A 16,997-nucleotide genomic window follows, 5' to 3' on the forward strand; every position below is an offset into this window, starting at 1 on the left:
AGACGCAGAGTAGGTGAACGGATGATCTCCACATGTGTGGTTCCCACCATGAAGCATGGAGGAGGAGGTGTGATGGTGTAGGGGTGCTTTGCTGGTGACACTGTCGGTTATTTATTTAGAATTTAGACTATCATTTGTTTTTCAAAAGGACAATGACCCAACACACCTCCAGGCTGTGTAAGGACTATTTGACCAAGAAGGAGAGTGATGGAGTGCTGCATCAGATGACCTGGCCTCCACAATCACCCGACCTCAACCCAATTGCGATGGTTTGGGATGAGTTGGACCGCAGCACTGATTTGTTTAACACTTTTTTGGTTACTACATGATTCCATATGTGTTATTTCATAATAATAATAATAATAATAATAATAATTTCATAGTTTGGATGTCTTCACTATTATTCTACAATGTAGAAAATAGTAAAATTAAAGAAAAACCCTTGAATGAGTAGGTGTGTCCAAACCTTTGACTGGTACTGTATATTCAGATCATCTCAATGTTAGAGGGATATACCTTCAGAAATGACATAAAATAGACAATTCTTAATTCAAAATACTTTTTATTTGATATAATACAACCGATTCTATTCAGTCAAACATGGCATCATTATAACCCCTTTTCCTGCTATTTCATTTAGTGTATCTTCATTTCTGTAATGGTATTCCTTCATATTTAAGTAACATGCACAAAATGCCGGAGCAATAAGCCACCGAAATACGACTGTACAATTTTACAAACGGCACCCCTTAGTCCACGAGCACTGGGGAGTTGAGATGGAGTTTTGGACCAAACTTTTATGTTCTGAATTCAAACATTCACTGTAATTTTCTCAGGGCTTATATTTCAAGCAGATTTAGCTAGAGGGGTCATTGGAACTCGAATACATTGATCTTTGTTTGATGCAGCAGTCTAATCTCTAATCAGACTGCTATCTGTATGTGAAAGCCTTACACTGACCTCTACTGGTCATAGAGAAGAATTCACCTAGAGCTGAATAATCTCTCCTTTCTCTTCTCTTTTTACAGTAATTTCCTTTGATTCAGAAGATGAAAGGTTGGGCATTGAAATAAACAAATCACAACTACATTTATTTGATTTGATGTGTAAAAAACAACAGTTGGTAATATATTATAGTAGCAATATGAACGGAAGTATTTGAAGTTCTAAAAGCACCTGCCTTTGGCAAAAGTCTCACTTTGATGTGTACAGAGCATGCAGATGCAGCACTTTACATCAATATTGTCAACTGATACAACAACCCAAGTAGTTAACAGTCTCTAAACTGCTATCCTTTATCTAAGAACCAGAGATGTAAGCCTGAGCCAGGTGTATGGTGTGTAGTATTGTGCTGGAGTAGAAAAAGCCAGTAGAGATCATTGAATACAGCAGAAGGCTGTGGCACATCATCATTGGACTTCATTGACAGACTGTGTGACACCTTACCACATTACAATACAACCCCTTCATGTCTCCTGTTGTCAAGAAAACATATGTTTGAAATATCAGTCGGTCTCCGTCCCCAAGCATTCCCGTCAGACTGGCTATGGCATGGCCATTACTCTGGCCACATCTCAATAGTCTTTCCTCGATTCCTTGTGTCCTCTCCCCCCGTCCTCTCCCCGTATCTTCTCTCCAAATATAATCCTGTCCTGACTTCCCTCTGACTTTTAGAGAAATAGACAGAGAAAGGATGGGAGCAGAGAACACAAGGAATCAAGGGAAGACCATTAAGTCTGAAGTGACACTAGAGTGACGTCATGCCTGCAGAGTGCCTCCAGGGGGCTCCCTCGCCCATTTTTAGTCTGGAATCTCCAGATCAAACAAGCGCCAACTTCGGTCAAACAGAATAAGAGAACATGGGAGAGTTCTCTCATTCTCATCCTTTTGAAATACTGCGGTAGGAGCAGAAAAAATATGTCCTATGAGAGATGAATCCAATGTTCTACATATATACAGAACAAATGTATTTGCTGTTATGCCCTCCTCTCTCCTCAGTGTCTACAGCAAGATATCGCACTGTAGACTACGTTCAGTGGAGGAATGACTTAATGTTTAAACATTGCCTGAAAATAGAAATAGCTGTCTTTTATAAAGGGGCCTCGTAAGAATCCAGCAGGGTGAGAGAAAAGTAGAACGAAAGTAGAAAGAAAAGTAGGTCCACGATCACTCCACATGCTTTTATCAGCATGTTTACAAGAAGAGCAGCCGCCAATCCTGCACACACACACACACACACACACACAAACACACTCAATTTACGCACATATTTACACACACACACACGGACGCATTTTACTCACATACGTACACACAAACGCATGCAGCACGGGCACTCACTCACACTTCTCCAGTGACCTCCTCAATCAGGAATGGACATTTCTTTTCTTCCTTTTAACAAATCCTACGGCCCTCAGATAGACAGTACAATAGATACTGTGTAGAAATTCTCAAAAATGAAAAATAAAACAAGCAAAGTCACCATAATAAAACAAGCAAAGTCACCATAATACCTGATGTCCATTAAGTATTCTTCATAACCTCAGCCACTGCAACATCTAGCTGGGTGCTACACATTAGTGGTGCCACTTAGAGGCACGTCTTCAACCTCAAATCACATCGCTCAAAAAATCAGATGAACGGCGCATACTGTATATTCCATTAGAATCATGGTTTATTTTTCTCAGAATGTCGGTGAACCGCCCGGTAACAGTCTGAAAAAGCAGCTGTAACAGCCTGGAAAAGCAGTCTCCATCTAGTGCTTGCTCCTTACAGAAGCACCCATCCACCTTCAAAAGGACCCTTAAGTTACAATAGCATCAACATATGGTAGGCCTAGATGAGGTCCTCCTGCTTCTCTCTGTAGCTGTGGCGGTCCGTGACCCTCCTTCCTCCTAGGGGTCAGGGTTCATAGGTCATCTTCATTGAGCTGGGCCAGGTTGCTGGAGCGCTTGCCAGCCAATGGACCAGAGACAGATACAGGAGGAGGTCCAGCCTCACCAGGCAGGCCCCTGGTACTGCAGCCCTCTCCTGCTGTCTGCTGGGGGAGAGGAGGAGACACAGATTCAAATATGTTTACAACTTCATAGATAGATTCAATGAAATATAGCCTAAATAGCTAGTACCAATTCACTGTTGTTTGTCAGAAGAGAGGCATATGCCTCACTATAGCCATTGTGTATAACTCGGGGAGAAATCTCAGATGTCAGAAGATATTTTTTTAGGGGAATTTAGGCGAAACGTTAACGAATAAAGATGTTTTGCAAATGAGCTACTGCACTGAACAAAAAGGTCCTTGCGACACGGGGCCATGCATTATTGGTGATAACGGCAGAACAATGGCACGACGACGGGCCTCAGGATCTCGTCACGGTATCTCTGTGCATTCAAATTGCCATCGATAAAATGCAATTGTGTTCGTTGTCCGTAGCTTATGCCTGCGTATACCATAACCCCACTGACACCATGGGGCTGGGGCACTCAAATTGCCATCGATAAAATGCAATTGTGTTCGTTGTCCGTAGCTTATGCCTGCGTATACCATAACCCCACTGACACCATGGGGCTGGGGCACTCTGTTCACAACATTGACATCAGCAAACCGCTCGCCCACATGACATCATACACACTGTCTGACATCTGCTCGGTACAGTTGAAACCGGGATTCAGACGGTTTCTGACCGTTTGTGCAGAAATTCTTTGGTTGTGCAAACCCACAGATTCATTTGCTGTCTGGATGGCTGGTCCCCCAGCAGTTTCTCCTGGTTTGTTTTCATATTCATATTGTTAACATGGGTGATAAATCATGTCTATAAATCATACAATAAACCTAGAGAGCAGATTGAAATGTACTGATATGTAAATCATGTAATTATATTTCAGCATGCATGCTTTCCCATAATGGAGAAGGGGAATAGGTTTCTAAGAAAAGTTTGTATCCTTGCATGTGTTTATTTCTGTGCTGTGTGCTGTGTGCACATGAGTGTGAGTGTTTGTGCATGTACGTGCATATACCTGTGTGTTATGCAGCCCATTGGACACTTCTTGGCACTGCAGTGGGGTCTGGGTCTGGGAGTAGTGAGACAGACCAGACTGGTCAGTGAAAGCCAGCTGGACGTGAGATGGCAAGACTGTTGTCTGGTTGTTCCTACTGACCAGAGGAGACTGCAAACACACAGACACAACACAACAAACATTAGATACTGAGAGCTGATAGTCAACAGATTATTGTTTTTCTTTATTGTTGCATGAAAAAAGTTTCTCATGAGATCTCAGATTATTTCAGATTAGGATTTAATTGAAGGATTCCTGATCCAGACATGTGGTCTATAGAGTGGATGCTGTGGTCAAATGTAGCCTAAGGGGTGGATGTGTACACTCGGTCAGGCTTGGCTGGAGCCCATTCCAGTCCAGCGAGCTAAACGGGGACGGCAGTGTCTCGTTGTTTGTGGTCAAACAGAAGCACAGTGTTTGGCCCCTGGCTGCTGCAGGTCACTGAGGTGTGTGTGACTGGGCCCCTTACCTCCGGCAGTATGTGTGTGTGTGTGTAGTCTATGTGTATATACAGTATGACCTTACCTCCTGGGGTGTGTGTGTCTCAGCGGAGCCCTGGAGGCCCGTTCCCTGACCCCCCTGGCTGGGCAGGTAGAGGGTGGGGAGGGAGGTGTTGTAGGACCGGAGCCAGGGCAGGCGCTGGCGGTCGATGGAGGCTGAGGAGTGGGGGCGCAGGGGGCCGGGGGCCGCAGACAGGGGGGCTCTCATGCTCCGGCCCAGGCTGTTGGACTTGTTGGTACTCTCCCTCCGCTGGTACTCGATGGGAGACTGGAGGGCTGGATGAATGAATGGTACAAGACAGAGAGAGAGGATTTAGACCAGGCAACATTTCATTTTGAAACCCAATGTCTGTCAAAATATTTTGCATTTGTCTTTGTAGTTTTATTGTTTGTGTAAGTCGACTTGGTACTGAACTGATTTTTGGATAACATTACTGCTCAGTGCTCACATTGCATTAGGCCAAACGTAAGACAGGTGACTAGTAAAGATTCCTGGATGTTGTGTTTTGCCATCAGTATGTCTCCAATTGTACCGTTGAGGAAGTTGAAAGGGAATGGAAAGGTAAAGGGGGATACCTAGTACAACTGAATGCATTCAACTGAAATGTATCTTCCGCATTTAACCCAACCTCTGAATCAGAGAGGTGCGGAGGGCTGCCTTAATCGACATCCATGTCTTCGGCGTCCGGGAAACAGTGGGAAAGGCCAGACATGAGTAAAGGTAAGTGGGTGTTTACTGTGTAGGTTTTGTCTGTCTGTGTCTCCTGTCCTACCATTGAGGAAGTTGGCAGCATGGGGTTAAATATGAATCCTGAAAGTAAAGCGGTTGTGTTTTTCTATCAGTATATCTTCCATCCTACCGTTGAGGAAGTTCCTCTGGGTCTCCAGGATCTGTCCCACATCGTTGACCCAGGCCCTGCAGACCTCTGGGGAGGCAGCCTGCAGCACATATCTCACCACACTCCCATCAGCCCCCCGTGAGGTCAGCACCAAACGGCCCGCCTCCCCCTCCACCGGAGCCTCCACCCCCAGACTGCTCACCTGGAACACAGCACAGGTGTATTCAGTAGGGTTGCATAATTCCGGGTTGCAACTTTCCCAAAATGTCACAATTTTCCATAAATGCCGGTTGTAAGATTCCCAGAATGAGAACGGAATAAGCAGGCAATTCTAAATTCTCCAACCAGGACTTCTGGGAAACCTACACATTTTAGAAAAGCAACCCTGCACTGTAAAAAAGAAGAAGATGTTGATTCAACGTACAATTTTAAGGCAACCAGCTGCAATAAGATTGTGAGTTTGCAAAAAATGTGGGCATATACACTCTTGGAAAAAAGGGTTCCAAAAGGGTTCTGCGACTGTCCCCATCGGAGAACCCTTTTTGGTTCCAGGTAGAACTCTTGGGTTCCATGTAGAACCCTCTGTGGAAAGGGTTCTACATGGAACCCAAAAGGGTTCTACTTGGAACCAAAAGGTTCTACCTGGAACCAAAAGGGGTTATTCAAAGGGTTCTCTTATGAGGACAGCCGATTAACCCTTTTTAGTTCTAGATAGCACCCTTTTTTTCTAAGAGTGTAGCTGAACCAACATAAATTCTCAAGTTGAATTGTATGTTCACTCAACTTTGAATTTTAGGTTGAGTGAACATGCAATTTAACTTGAGAATTTATTCTACCTTATTTGCATATTTCCCAGAGGGCCTTGCCTTTCGAGTGAATTGTAGTTACCACCCATGACTGTATTTGTTAGCGACAGAGACATGGTTGTTGTATTCAATGCTTTTCATTACTGTAGCCATGCAAAAACACAGGTATTGAAACAAACAATTCTGAAAACAACCTGCAAGACAGCATGCTGGGAAAACGATAATGATGGGTGTGGTTTTGGGTTGCTTTGAGCATACATTAATTTGTCATTTTACTCAACAAGCTTGTCCAAATGAACGTTTCTGTAACGTTCCATCCACCTGGAACAGATCACATCTGACTACCATCTGGTGGAAGGAGGAAGACATGCTGGAGTGTGGGTCGTTAAATACCTCACCAACAGAACAGACACAGATGCTTTTAAGGCTTCCAAGAACACTCAAGAACTTGTACACAACGTTCGATTTGGACAAACATTATGTTTGTTGACATCGGTTATGCAATTCATTATCTGGGACTGAAATAAGTTATGTAACAGTCAAATTTGTTTAGATTCCTTATGGTAAAAAGCCTATAACATTTCTGCATTCAATGTAATCTGAAATTACAGAAGAGAAGAGAAAAAATCAGAAAAGAAGAGAGACCTACCTTGATGCTGCTCTTGAAGGTGTAACCAGGAAGTGAGAATCCTTTCTTCCTGTCGATTGGCTCGCTGAAGATGACCAGCTGTTCAAACAGGAAGACCCGCCTCTCCTTGGCTCGGGACAGGAAGCTGCTGTCCTGTTCCGCCACCGTGAAAGTGTCTTGCTGGAGCAGCTTCCCCTGTGCCGTGATCTTACCCTGGAGATGAAAGAGACAGATGGAGGGAGAGATGGAGGGAAGAGACACAGGGTGAAAAGAGAATAGGGGTTTATTACATGGCTTACTTATGGCTTGCAGCAGTGTTTTGCAAACCTCTCCTTGAGCACCCAGCCAGTCCACTTAGTCGATGTTTTCCAAAACTAGCAGACCTGATTCAAATTGTCACCTAATCATTAAGCCCTTCATTAGTTGAACCAACACTGCTAGTTCTGGAATACATCAAATAAATCGACTGGCTGGGCCTGGGGTTCCTCGAGGAGAGGTTTGGGAAACACTGGCTTACAGTACAATAGATGACTTGTGTGAGAACTGTGAATGTGGAGTATTTGAAAGAGAGAGACCTAAGTGCAGTGCCTTACCTCGAAGCCCTGCAGACGTCCCACGTTCATCATGTCATTGCAGCGTTTGGGCACAAAGCACATCACCTCTACCGCTTTCTGTGATGGTGAAGGAGAGAGAGAGAATGAGAGTTCCTTAAAGCAACCAAATGCTGAATACAGGTTGGTTGACTAGAGAGAACCCTTCAACTCAACAAAATAACACAGAGACCGCGTACAGCCTCACACTTGCTCTAGTCACCTATTCCTAGATAACCTATATAGTAGATGAATGGTAGATACAGGGTAATAACAGCATGAGCTGTATCAGAAGAACACCCACCTCCAGCTCTTCTGTGTCTATCCCAGCTTTGGTGTAATACTTGAGGAAGTCCTGTTCACATAAACACAGCATGGAGTCAGGAGCATTCCAAGTTTACTAGTCAATCTTTTGTAAGGTGAAGATATCTGGAAGATGCTTTATTAGTTTGAATACCAGAGGTACAACAGGCACAAGGTTGGCACTAGGTAGATGTTTATGACCTTGTTCAAATAGCCACTCATCTTTTATGTACATTTCCACATTGAATTAGACCTTATCGTAGTGCAGGTTTCCGTTTCCGTCTGTGTGTGGTGTGTGTGCGCGCGTGCGTGCGTGCGTGTGTGTTTGTGTGTGTCACCTTGAGCAGCAGCTGGTACTTCATGATCCTCTGGACTGGTTTGATCAGCAGGTCGTTCAGCTGTAGCCTGTGACCCAGATGTTGCCTCAGCTCCTGATAGGGCCAACACATACAGTCATTCCCATGACCATATACACTCAGGTCCAAAATTATTGGCACCCTTGATTAAGATGAGCAAAAAAGACTGTCTAATATAAATAAAACAAATATTTAGCTATATTGTATGCAAAACAAAATAGAAATTTATAGAATATTCTTTTGTACTGATACAATTGAAAAAAACAAGGATATTTTGTTTAACAAGTAATACATTTTTTGCTAAAAATGATAGGGGTCAAAAGTATTGGCACCCCTGTTTCCAATACATTTCAATACCTCACCTTGCAAGGATAACGACACTGAGCCTTTTTCTAAAATGTTTTACACATTGGGAGGGATCTTAGACCATTCCTCCATACAGAATCTTTCCAGATCCTTGATATCCTTCGTCTGCGCTTATGGACTGCCCTCTTCAATTCAAACCACAGGTTTTCAATGGGGCTCAAACCCGGAGACTGAGATGGTCATTGCAAAATGTTGATTTTGTGATCAATTAACCATTTCTTTGTGGATTTTTATGTGTGCTTGGGGTTATTGTCTTGCTGGAAGCTCCACTTGTGGCCAAGTTTCAGCCTCCTGGCAAAGGCAATCAGGTTTTGGCTAAAGGGTCCTGGGACTGGGTAAAGTTCATGATGCCGTTGACCAGGACCAGTGGAAGCAAAATAGCCCCATAACATCAAAGAACCACCACCATTTTTTACAGTAGGTGTGAGGTACTTTTCTGCATATGCTTCTGCTTTTCAACCCACCACTGGTGTGGTGGCCAAAGAGCTCTATTTTCATGTCATCTGACCATAGCACCGGTTCCAATCCAAGACACGGGATTGAGATACACACAGAGGCATTACTTCAGCCATATACTGTATCATCACTATGACTTAATGTGACATACAGACACATTACCACTACCCCCCATCAATATGACATAATATTACCTTCACCTAACCATATATCAACAAGGCATAGCATTATTCCCATAGCCTATCAATGTGACATAAAATTACATTCCTACAACCACCAATCAACGTGACCAAACCTGACATTCCCACAATCACATCAATAGGAAATAACATTACCACAAGGGAGTCTGCAGAAATGTAATTGCTTTTTCAAATGAGAGTTACAGTTAGATAACAGAGATCGATGATGGACTAAGAGATACTCACCTCAAAGTAAGTCTCAATGTACTCAGAGACGATGTGCTCTGACTTGGGTTTGTTCTGACAATACACCACGTACATATGGAGACGCCTCTCCTGTAATACAAACAGTGAAAGCACCCTGTATCAATTTACCATGTCATAAAATATACAACACTATCCATAACTGCTTTAGATTCAAAATAGGACTACATAACTACTGAAAACACCTCCTGCAATATAAAATCAAACAGACACATTCACCTTGTAGCAATTTATAATGTCAGAAAATACTGTACATAACACTATCCACAACTGTTATGAACAGATGGAACTTATCATTCAAAATATAAACTATTGAACATATTGTGTTGTAAGAGGTTCATGACTCAATCCATGAGAGGGTTGCAAAACAAGGAAGCTACAAAACATTAGAGAAAGCAAACAGTCTCTCTCTCTCTCTCTCTCTCTCTCTCTCTCTCTCTCTCTCTCTCTCTCTCTCTTTCTCCCTATGGTGAGTTTAGTGTGAGTAATTGTCAGACAGCAGAGAGCAGCAGAACTAGCAGTAGTAATAGGTGTGTTGTGTGCATGCGTGCATCAGTCTGAGAGGGGGAATGGAGTTACGTGTAAATGAGCAGCAGGTTATATATAATTTACCCACAATGCTGTCCAGTTATCATCCATGTAACCAGGGCGTTGTACAGCAGAGCAGCCTGGCTCTACCTTTGACCTAGCAACTAATCTGGAGCTCTATAGCCTAGGGACCAGACCAGCACCTGAATAGGCTGTCTATGGGCCCGGGGCTGTCATGAATAACCACTGCAGCGGATGGGGGGCGTGCGTGGGTGCGTGCATGTGTTTGCGCATGCATACAGGACGTGTGTGTGCGCATGCTTATGTATGTGTGTACATGATGGTGTGTTTGTGCATGTATAAATGTGTGTGTGTGTGTGTAAGGCACGTTGTTGCCATAGTACTGCGATGGCAGCCTTGGAATTTACTCCTGCTAATTTAATCATTAAGTAATTGCACAAATTGTTTTGTTTTTGAAAGCGTATTGAGAGTAGACAATTGAACAATTCTGGTTCATAATGATAAACTGGATGATAAACACGACTGCTTCTGCATCAATCAACACATCTGAAATCCTACGCTGTTCTCAGACGTTCCTAAGAAAGAGGCTTTTGGAAAATGAGGACAGCTATTACCACAGACTTCAAGGCTTTCTTAAAGACAGAGGGCTTATTTCGTAGGAGCAGTGACGTGTGGTGAGCTCGGTGGTTGGGTAGACACTGGCTATTATCAAAGCAAGATTTTCTCACAAATAAACCTTGATGAAGCCCAAGTTCACCATACAACAGATACCTCCAACAACCAGAGTGACATAGGCTATTAACCGAAATTGGCAAACACACACACACACAAACACACATAATATTATTATGTGAAATATTATTACACATATTTTGTTCCTCAATTCCTTTTTATTGTCGTGTACTGGATTTTTCTTTCCTTGGGTTGGATAGTGATGACATTATGGTCACTCATGGTTAGTGGGTCCGAGATTGCAGGAACACAGTAGAAATGTGACCGATTGGTAATGACCAGGTCAAGGATTGCTTCTCCTCTTGTTGGTTGGTTAACCATCTGCTTTAAACTGTGACTTTTACATAGACATTACATTACATTTACATTACATTTACATTAGCCTCCCCACATCCTGCCTGTTGAAATCTCCTCTGATAAAAAAACCCAATGGCAGGGTGTTTCACTTGTAGTGCATCAATAGTCTCTACTAAGTGATCGATGAGGATATCACCATGTAGTAAGTCAGGTGGGAAATACACAGCACATATTGCAATTCTGGAAAAGGAGGTCGATATGGTCTGACCTTAACCACTATGCACTAGTTCGTGACGTCAAGCATGTCAGGGGAAATGTTGTTTTGGAACCATGTCTCAGATACAATTTCTATGTCCGATTTAGTGTCCTTGAGATGCCATTCAAACTCGTCTAGCTTGTTGCAGAGGGATCAGGAATTACAGAGGAAGAGTGCTGGTAAGTGCTTATTTTTCTTAGCAGGGGTTTGCACAGAGGCGTGTGCCTGGTTCAGGTGAATGGGCTTGATGTGAATTAAGTTTTGAGCATTTACTTGCTGCCAGAGTGCATTGTTTAAAGTTCCGGAGTGGAACTGCTGACCGGAGCTGGACTAGGCACCGGTGGAGCGGACTACTCTGGCTCCGGAGTGGAGCAACCGACCGGAGCTGGATCAGGCACCGGTGGAGCGGACTGCTCTGGCTCCGGAGTGGAGCAGCTGACCGGTGCCAGACCAGGCACCGGTGGAACGGGCACGGGCCGTTGCCTGACTGGACACACGCACCACTGGTCTGGTGCGAGGAGCAGGAACGGGCCGGGCCGGACTGGCGACACGCACCACTGGCTTGGTGCAGGGAGCAGGCACGGGCCGTACCGGACTGGGAACATGCACCACTGGCCTGGTGCGAGGAACAGGCACGGGCCGTACCGGACTGGCGACACGCACCACTGGCTTGGTGCGAGGAGCAGGGACGGGCCGTACTGGACTGGGAACACGCACCACTGGCTTGGTGCGGGGAGCAGGCACGGGCCGTACCGGACTGTGGAGGCGGACTGGAGGTCTGGAGCGGAGAGCTGGCACAACCCGTCCTGGCTGGATGCCCACTTCCGCACAGTACGTGTGTGGCGTTAGCACAGGACGCACTGGGCTGTGCACGCGCACTGGCGATACAGTACGTAGAACCGGCGCAGGATATGTTGGACCGAGGAGGCATACTGGAGACCAGGAGCGTTGAGCCGGCACACCCCGTCCTGGCTGGATGCCCATTTTCGCACGGCACGTGCGTGGTGCTAGCACAGGACGCACTGGACTGTGCCGGCACACTGGTGACACAGTGCGTAGCTCCGCATAACACGGAGCCTGCACGGTCACACGCTTCCTAGCGTGAGTACGGGGAGTTGGCTCTGCTCTGAACCCAGGCTCCGCCAACCACCCCGTGTGCCCCCCCCCCAAACATTTTCTTGGGGCTGCTTCTCGGGCTTTCTTCCTGACCGAGTCCTTTTGTGTTTCCGTTGCTCCTCTCTAACCTGGGCCTCCACTGTCGCCTCCCAAGGACGGCGATCCATCCCCGCCTGAATTTCCTCCCATGTCCAAGATCCCTTTCCGTCCAGGATCTCCTCCCATGTCCAGGATGTCTGCTTGCTGCTTGGTCCATTTTTGGTGGGATCTTCTGTCACGGACGTTGAAGGACGGGTCAGACCAAGGTGCAGCGTGAAATGCATACATGTTTATTTATCAAAATAAACACACGAACAAAACAACAAAACAACAAAACAACGAAACGTGAAGTCCTCAGGCTAAACACAATACAAGCCTATACACGGAACAAGATCCCACAACTAATGATTGCAAACAGGCTACTTAAGTATGATCCCCAATCAGAGACAACGAGCGACAGCTGCCTCTGATTGGGAATCACACCCGGCCAAACATAGAAACACAATACCTAGAATGTAAACATAGAAATAATAACATAGATCTCAACATACAAGAGTTCCATAAGTCAGGGCGTGACAATGATGTCCGTAAATACAAACTATAAACACCTAGACCACTTTAGGAAATTAAATACATGTTAAAGCCACTAAAGTATAGGCCATGCTGAAAATGAGGAAGTAAGCTACAAAGTAAAATATTTTATAAAGATTTGTATTTGTATTTATTATGGATCCCCATTAGCCAAGGCAGCAGCTACTATTCATGGGGTCTGGCAAAATTAAGGCAGTTATACAATTTTTTAAACATTACAATACATTCATAACAGATTTCACAACACACTAAGTGTGTGCCCTCAGGCCCCTACTCCACTACCACATATCTACAACACAAAATCCATGTATACGTGTGTGTATAGTGCGTATGTTATCGTGTGAATGCATGTGTCTGTGCCTATGTTTGTGTTGCTTCACAGTCCCCGCTGTTCCATAAGGTGTATTTTTATCTGTTTTTTTAAATCTGATTCGATTGCATCAGTTACCTGATGTGGAATAGAGTTCCATGTAGTCATGGCTCTATGTAGTACTGTGCGCCTCTCATAATGTGTTCTGGACTTGGGGACTGTGAAGAGACCTCTGGTGGCATGTCTTGTGGGGTATGCATGGGTGTCTGAGATGTGTGCTAGTTGTTTAAACAGACTGCTCAGTGCTTTCAACATGTCAATACCTCTCACAAATACAAGATACCTCTCACAAATACAAAGATATCTGAGGCTGCAGCCAGGATTCAGCACTGCTGAATGGATAGCGCCTCGGGGGCCATTCATACTGTATGAAACCCTACAGGTTAACTCTGTGGTGCTGAATGGACAGCAACCCTATTTTCATGTTCATTCAACAGTAGCCTAACCCCCAAATAAAATGCATTTAGGCCTACCTTTACTTGTAAATGAACTCCATTTAAATGAAGTCCAATAAAGTCTGAGTGATTTGCAGTTGTCCCGTACCATTTTCAAACTGTACAGTCTGACAAGATCAGCCTTTAGTCTAATGAAGTCGAAGTACTTTGCATATGTTGACAGGCTCTCTAGCTTGCTATCATCAAAATATCTTGAGAAAGATTTGACACGCTGAGATGCATTTCGCTGACTGAGAGAGCACCAAGTTTAACTTGTGAGCATAACAGTGAATAAATGTAGCTTCAGGCACTTTTTATCTTATTTTGGCCAGCACACCATTAAGATGTAATGCCAACACTGAGGCCCCATCATATGTTTGAGCTACCAGCTTTTCAATGCAGTTGCACTTCCTTAACACTCACAATACATAATCCACCAAGGCCACAGCTGGTTTGTCGTCACTCACATCATCAAATCCCCAAAACACCTCATTGACTTCGCGTTGAGCCTCATAACGCAAAATCACAGAGATCTGGCCTTTGTTTGTAGCATCTGTGGTCTCATCTTCTTCTACTGCAACAAATGGGGCTGCATTAATCTGATCTTCAATGTCCTTTCGAATCACATCACTGATTGTTTCAATCAAATCATTCTGTATTCTGTTTGATGTACCCGAAAACACAGTGGAAGTCTCCAAGTGTCTAGCTAACCTTCCGTCTTTTTCAGGAAAGTTATACAATAACTCCACATAGTCTCCACGATTACATGAACTGGTACTCTCATTATTCAAAAAAATTGTTTTGCTCTTGTTTCCCTAGGTAGCATGTTGCTCTAATAAGGTCCTTCAAAATCTTACGGTTTTCCTTTACCTTAGCATTGTGGATGGTCACTTGTTTTTGATACTCATTTAACGCCAGATCGATCCGTGTGTTCCCAAATGTCTTTAAGGTGATCTGGTGTTGGATGTGCGATGCCGACTTTTTGTGTTTGTTGAGGGCATTGGTCAGGTTGTTGAGGTTGCAGCCGCCTTCTACCCAAAAGTTGTCACCGGTTGAGAAAAGCAGGCAGGGGAAACCGTATAGGCAGCTTACTGGTAGCGCAGCCACACAGCCATTATTTTGGTTCATACCACTTCTGTTTAAATGATCAGATGATTTTCTGTCCCTTCCTCTGACGTAGGGTCAGGCTCAGGTATGTGTCTCCCTTTCTGAATTATACCAAGTTTTCCTTGGAAATCCAACTTGGAAAATAGTTTGAGGTGCAGTATAGTGTCCATTTGGTAGGTTGTTTTTGCTAGCTAGATAGTTTTGGTCAGTTTAAGGGATGTGTGCGCCAAATTATGTAGACAAGCACAAATGTGCAGAGTTTACCCACACAACATGTTTAGTCAATACGCCTGTGCAAAATATGAAATACGCTCAATGCAACGAATGTCAGCTAGGAAAAGCAGCAAGGCCTATGGTGACCATGTCCATTAACAGTGACTGGAGTCAGGAACGGCTGTGCGCGTTAACGATTTGCATGGATTTGAATGGATGGGGAGGGAGGCATGCATACCCAGGTGCTTTTCCTAAGGTTTTGATGCAGTATTAGCAAATGTTTTGATTATGAGAAAAAACATTAAATAACAACAAATAAGCTTTTAATTAGATGACCACAGGGTAAGCACTGCCTACCCTGACTGCACGTCACTGCGTAGGAGAGGACACCCAAGAGGAAAGAGAGCAGCTTGAAACTCACAACAAACTCCAACTATTGTAGAAAAAAAGAAGGAAGGGAAGTGCTGCTAAGGTACACAATAGTAGGTTTTTGTAGACAGAAGGTGCTCTTTGGTAAAAGGGGTAAATTGGTGGGAGGCACTCTTTATATAATTAATTAAAATGCCTTTAAAAACTCTGATGCGTTTCGGCTGCATGGCCTTCGTCAGGGAGTACAAAGATATGATAATACTGTCCTCTTTTGAACAGCTCTTTCCAACCGTGACTGAATTGAGGATTTCCATCCGTGACTGAATTGAAAGGGATCCTCACAGAAGCTAAGGAGAATGGCAACATTTCAGACAATATGTTAAAATATATTTTCAATGGCAGGCCGCATATGGCTTCTTATTATCTTCTTCCAAAAGTCCACAAGAATCCCCCTGGTAGACCAGTCATTAGTGGTAATGAAAGTCTGACAGAACCCATCTCCAAGTACATTGATTACTTTATTAAGCATTTTCTGCCATCACTCACAGCTTATCTTAAAGACCACAGATATTGAACAAAATTAAGGAATTGGATAATATAGGTACAGCTTCATTTTTAGTCACCATGGATGTGGAGTCTCTATACACCACCATTGAACATGAACAAGGATTGGTAGCTATGCACAATTTCTTGAGTACCCGGACTGAGACTGAGATGCCTCCCACAGAATTCATTGTCTCATTGACTGAATGGACTCTTAATAATAGCATCTTTGTCTTCCAGGACCATATGTTTAAACAAGTCAAAGGATGTGCCATGGGAGCTTGCTACAGCCCTTCCTACGCTGGTTTCTACATAGGTACAGTAAATGAGAAAATGACTTCATTTTGGATCCTTCTAATAACCACTTATTTGACCAAATTATATGGTGGGGACGCTATATTGATGATGTTTGCCTGTTCTGGTCTTAACAGCATTAACCCTAACATCAAACATACTATGGAGTACAGCAAGGATAACATAAATTTTTTGGACAACTACTTTTCTAGTGGTTCTGATATGTCTAGCCTTGATTTGCATTTTGATAACATATCTATTTCACTTTTTAATGTGTATAGTATTGCTTACTAGGTGTTGTCCAATGAATTCTGTAACCACTCCCTTTTCAAATCAGGGTCGATTGGAAAGTGCTGTTCAAAAGAGGACATTACATTATTGTGTCTTTGTACTCCCTGACGAAGGCCATACAGCCAAAACACGTAGGAGTTTTTAATCTTTGTTTCCATTGAACATGCCATACAAATAAAGGCATTTTAATTAATTATATGAAGAGTCCTTTCTTTTTGAAACTCCAACTATTGATGGAAATGGCAGAACCTCATCGCAAAACTCAGTCAATCAGCCACAAACCTTAAAAATGCACTCCGGCAGCAAGTGAATGCTCAAAACTTAATTCACATTACGCCGCCGTGCAAACCCCTGCTAAGAAAAATAAGCACTTACCAGCACTGTTTCTCTGCAACAAGCTAAACGAGTTTGAATGGCGTCTCAAGGACACTAAATCGGACATAGAAATTGTATCTG

General features: G+C 43.7%; 1 protein-coding gene across 3 annotated transcripts in view; it reads right to left on the reverse strand.

Annotated features, from left to right (window-relative positions):
• Nucleotides 1-550: 550 nt before the first annotated feature.
• The window catches only part of LOC121545865 (rho guanine nucleotide exchange factor 25), a 125,712-nt gene continuing 109,265 nt past the window's right edge, over nt 551-16,997 (reverse strand). For 2 of the 3 annotated variants that reach the window (XM_045209451.1, XM_045209453.1), the window contains 9 exons: nt 9,323-9,412; nt 8,058-8,150; nt 7,721-7,771; nt 7,420-7,497; nt 6,848-7,039; nt 5,414-5,594; nt 4,579-4,829; nt 4,015-4,164; nt 551-3,040 (listed from right to left, as the gene is read on the reverse strand). In XM_045209451.1, the coding sequence (XP_045065386.1) occupies nt 2,909-3,040; nt 4,015-4,164; nt 4,579-4,829; nt 5,414-5,594; nt 6,848-7,039; nt 7,420-7,497; nt 7,721-7,771; nt 8,058-8,150; nt 9,323-9,412 (1,218 nt within the window). In that variant the 3' untranslated portion in view covers nt 551-2,908. The remainder of the gene's footprint in view (nt 3,041-4,014; nt 4,165-4,578; nt 4,830-5,413; nt 5,595-6,847; nt 7,040-7,419; nt 7,498-7,720; nt 7,772-8,057; nt 8,151-9,322; nt 9,413-16,997) is intronic. The other variant, XM_045209452.1, reaches the window with a different exon arrangement.

Source organism: Coregonus clupeaformis, chromosome 30 (assembly GCF_020615455.1).
Source record: "Coregonus clupeaformis isolate EN_2021a chromosome 30, ASM2061545v1, whole genome shotgun sequence".
NCBI classification, from domain to species: Eukaryota; Metazoa; Chordata; class Actinopteri; order Salmoniformes; family Salmonidae; genus Coregonus; species Coregonus clupeaformis.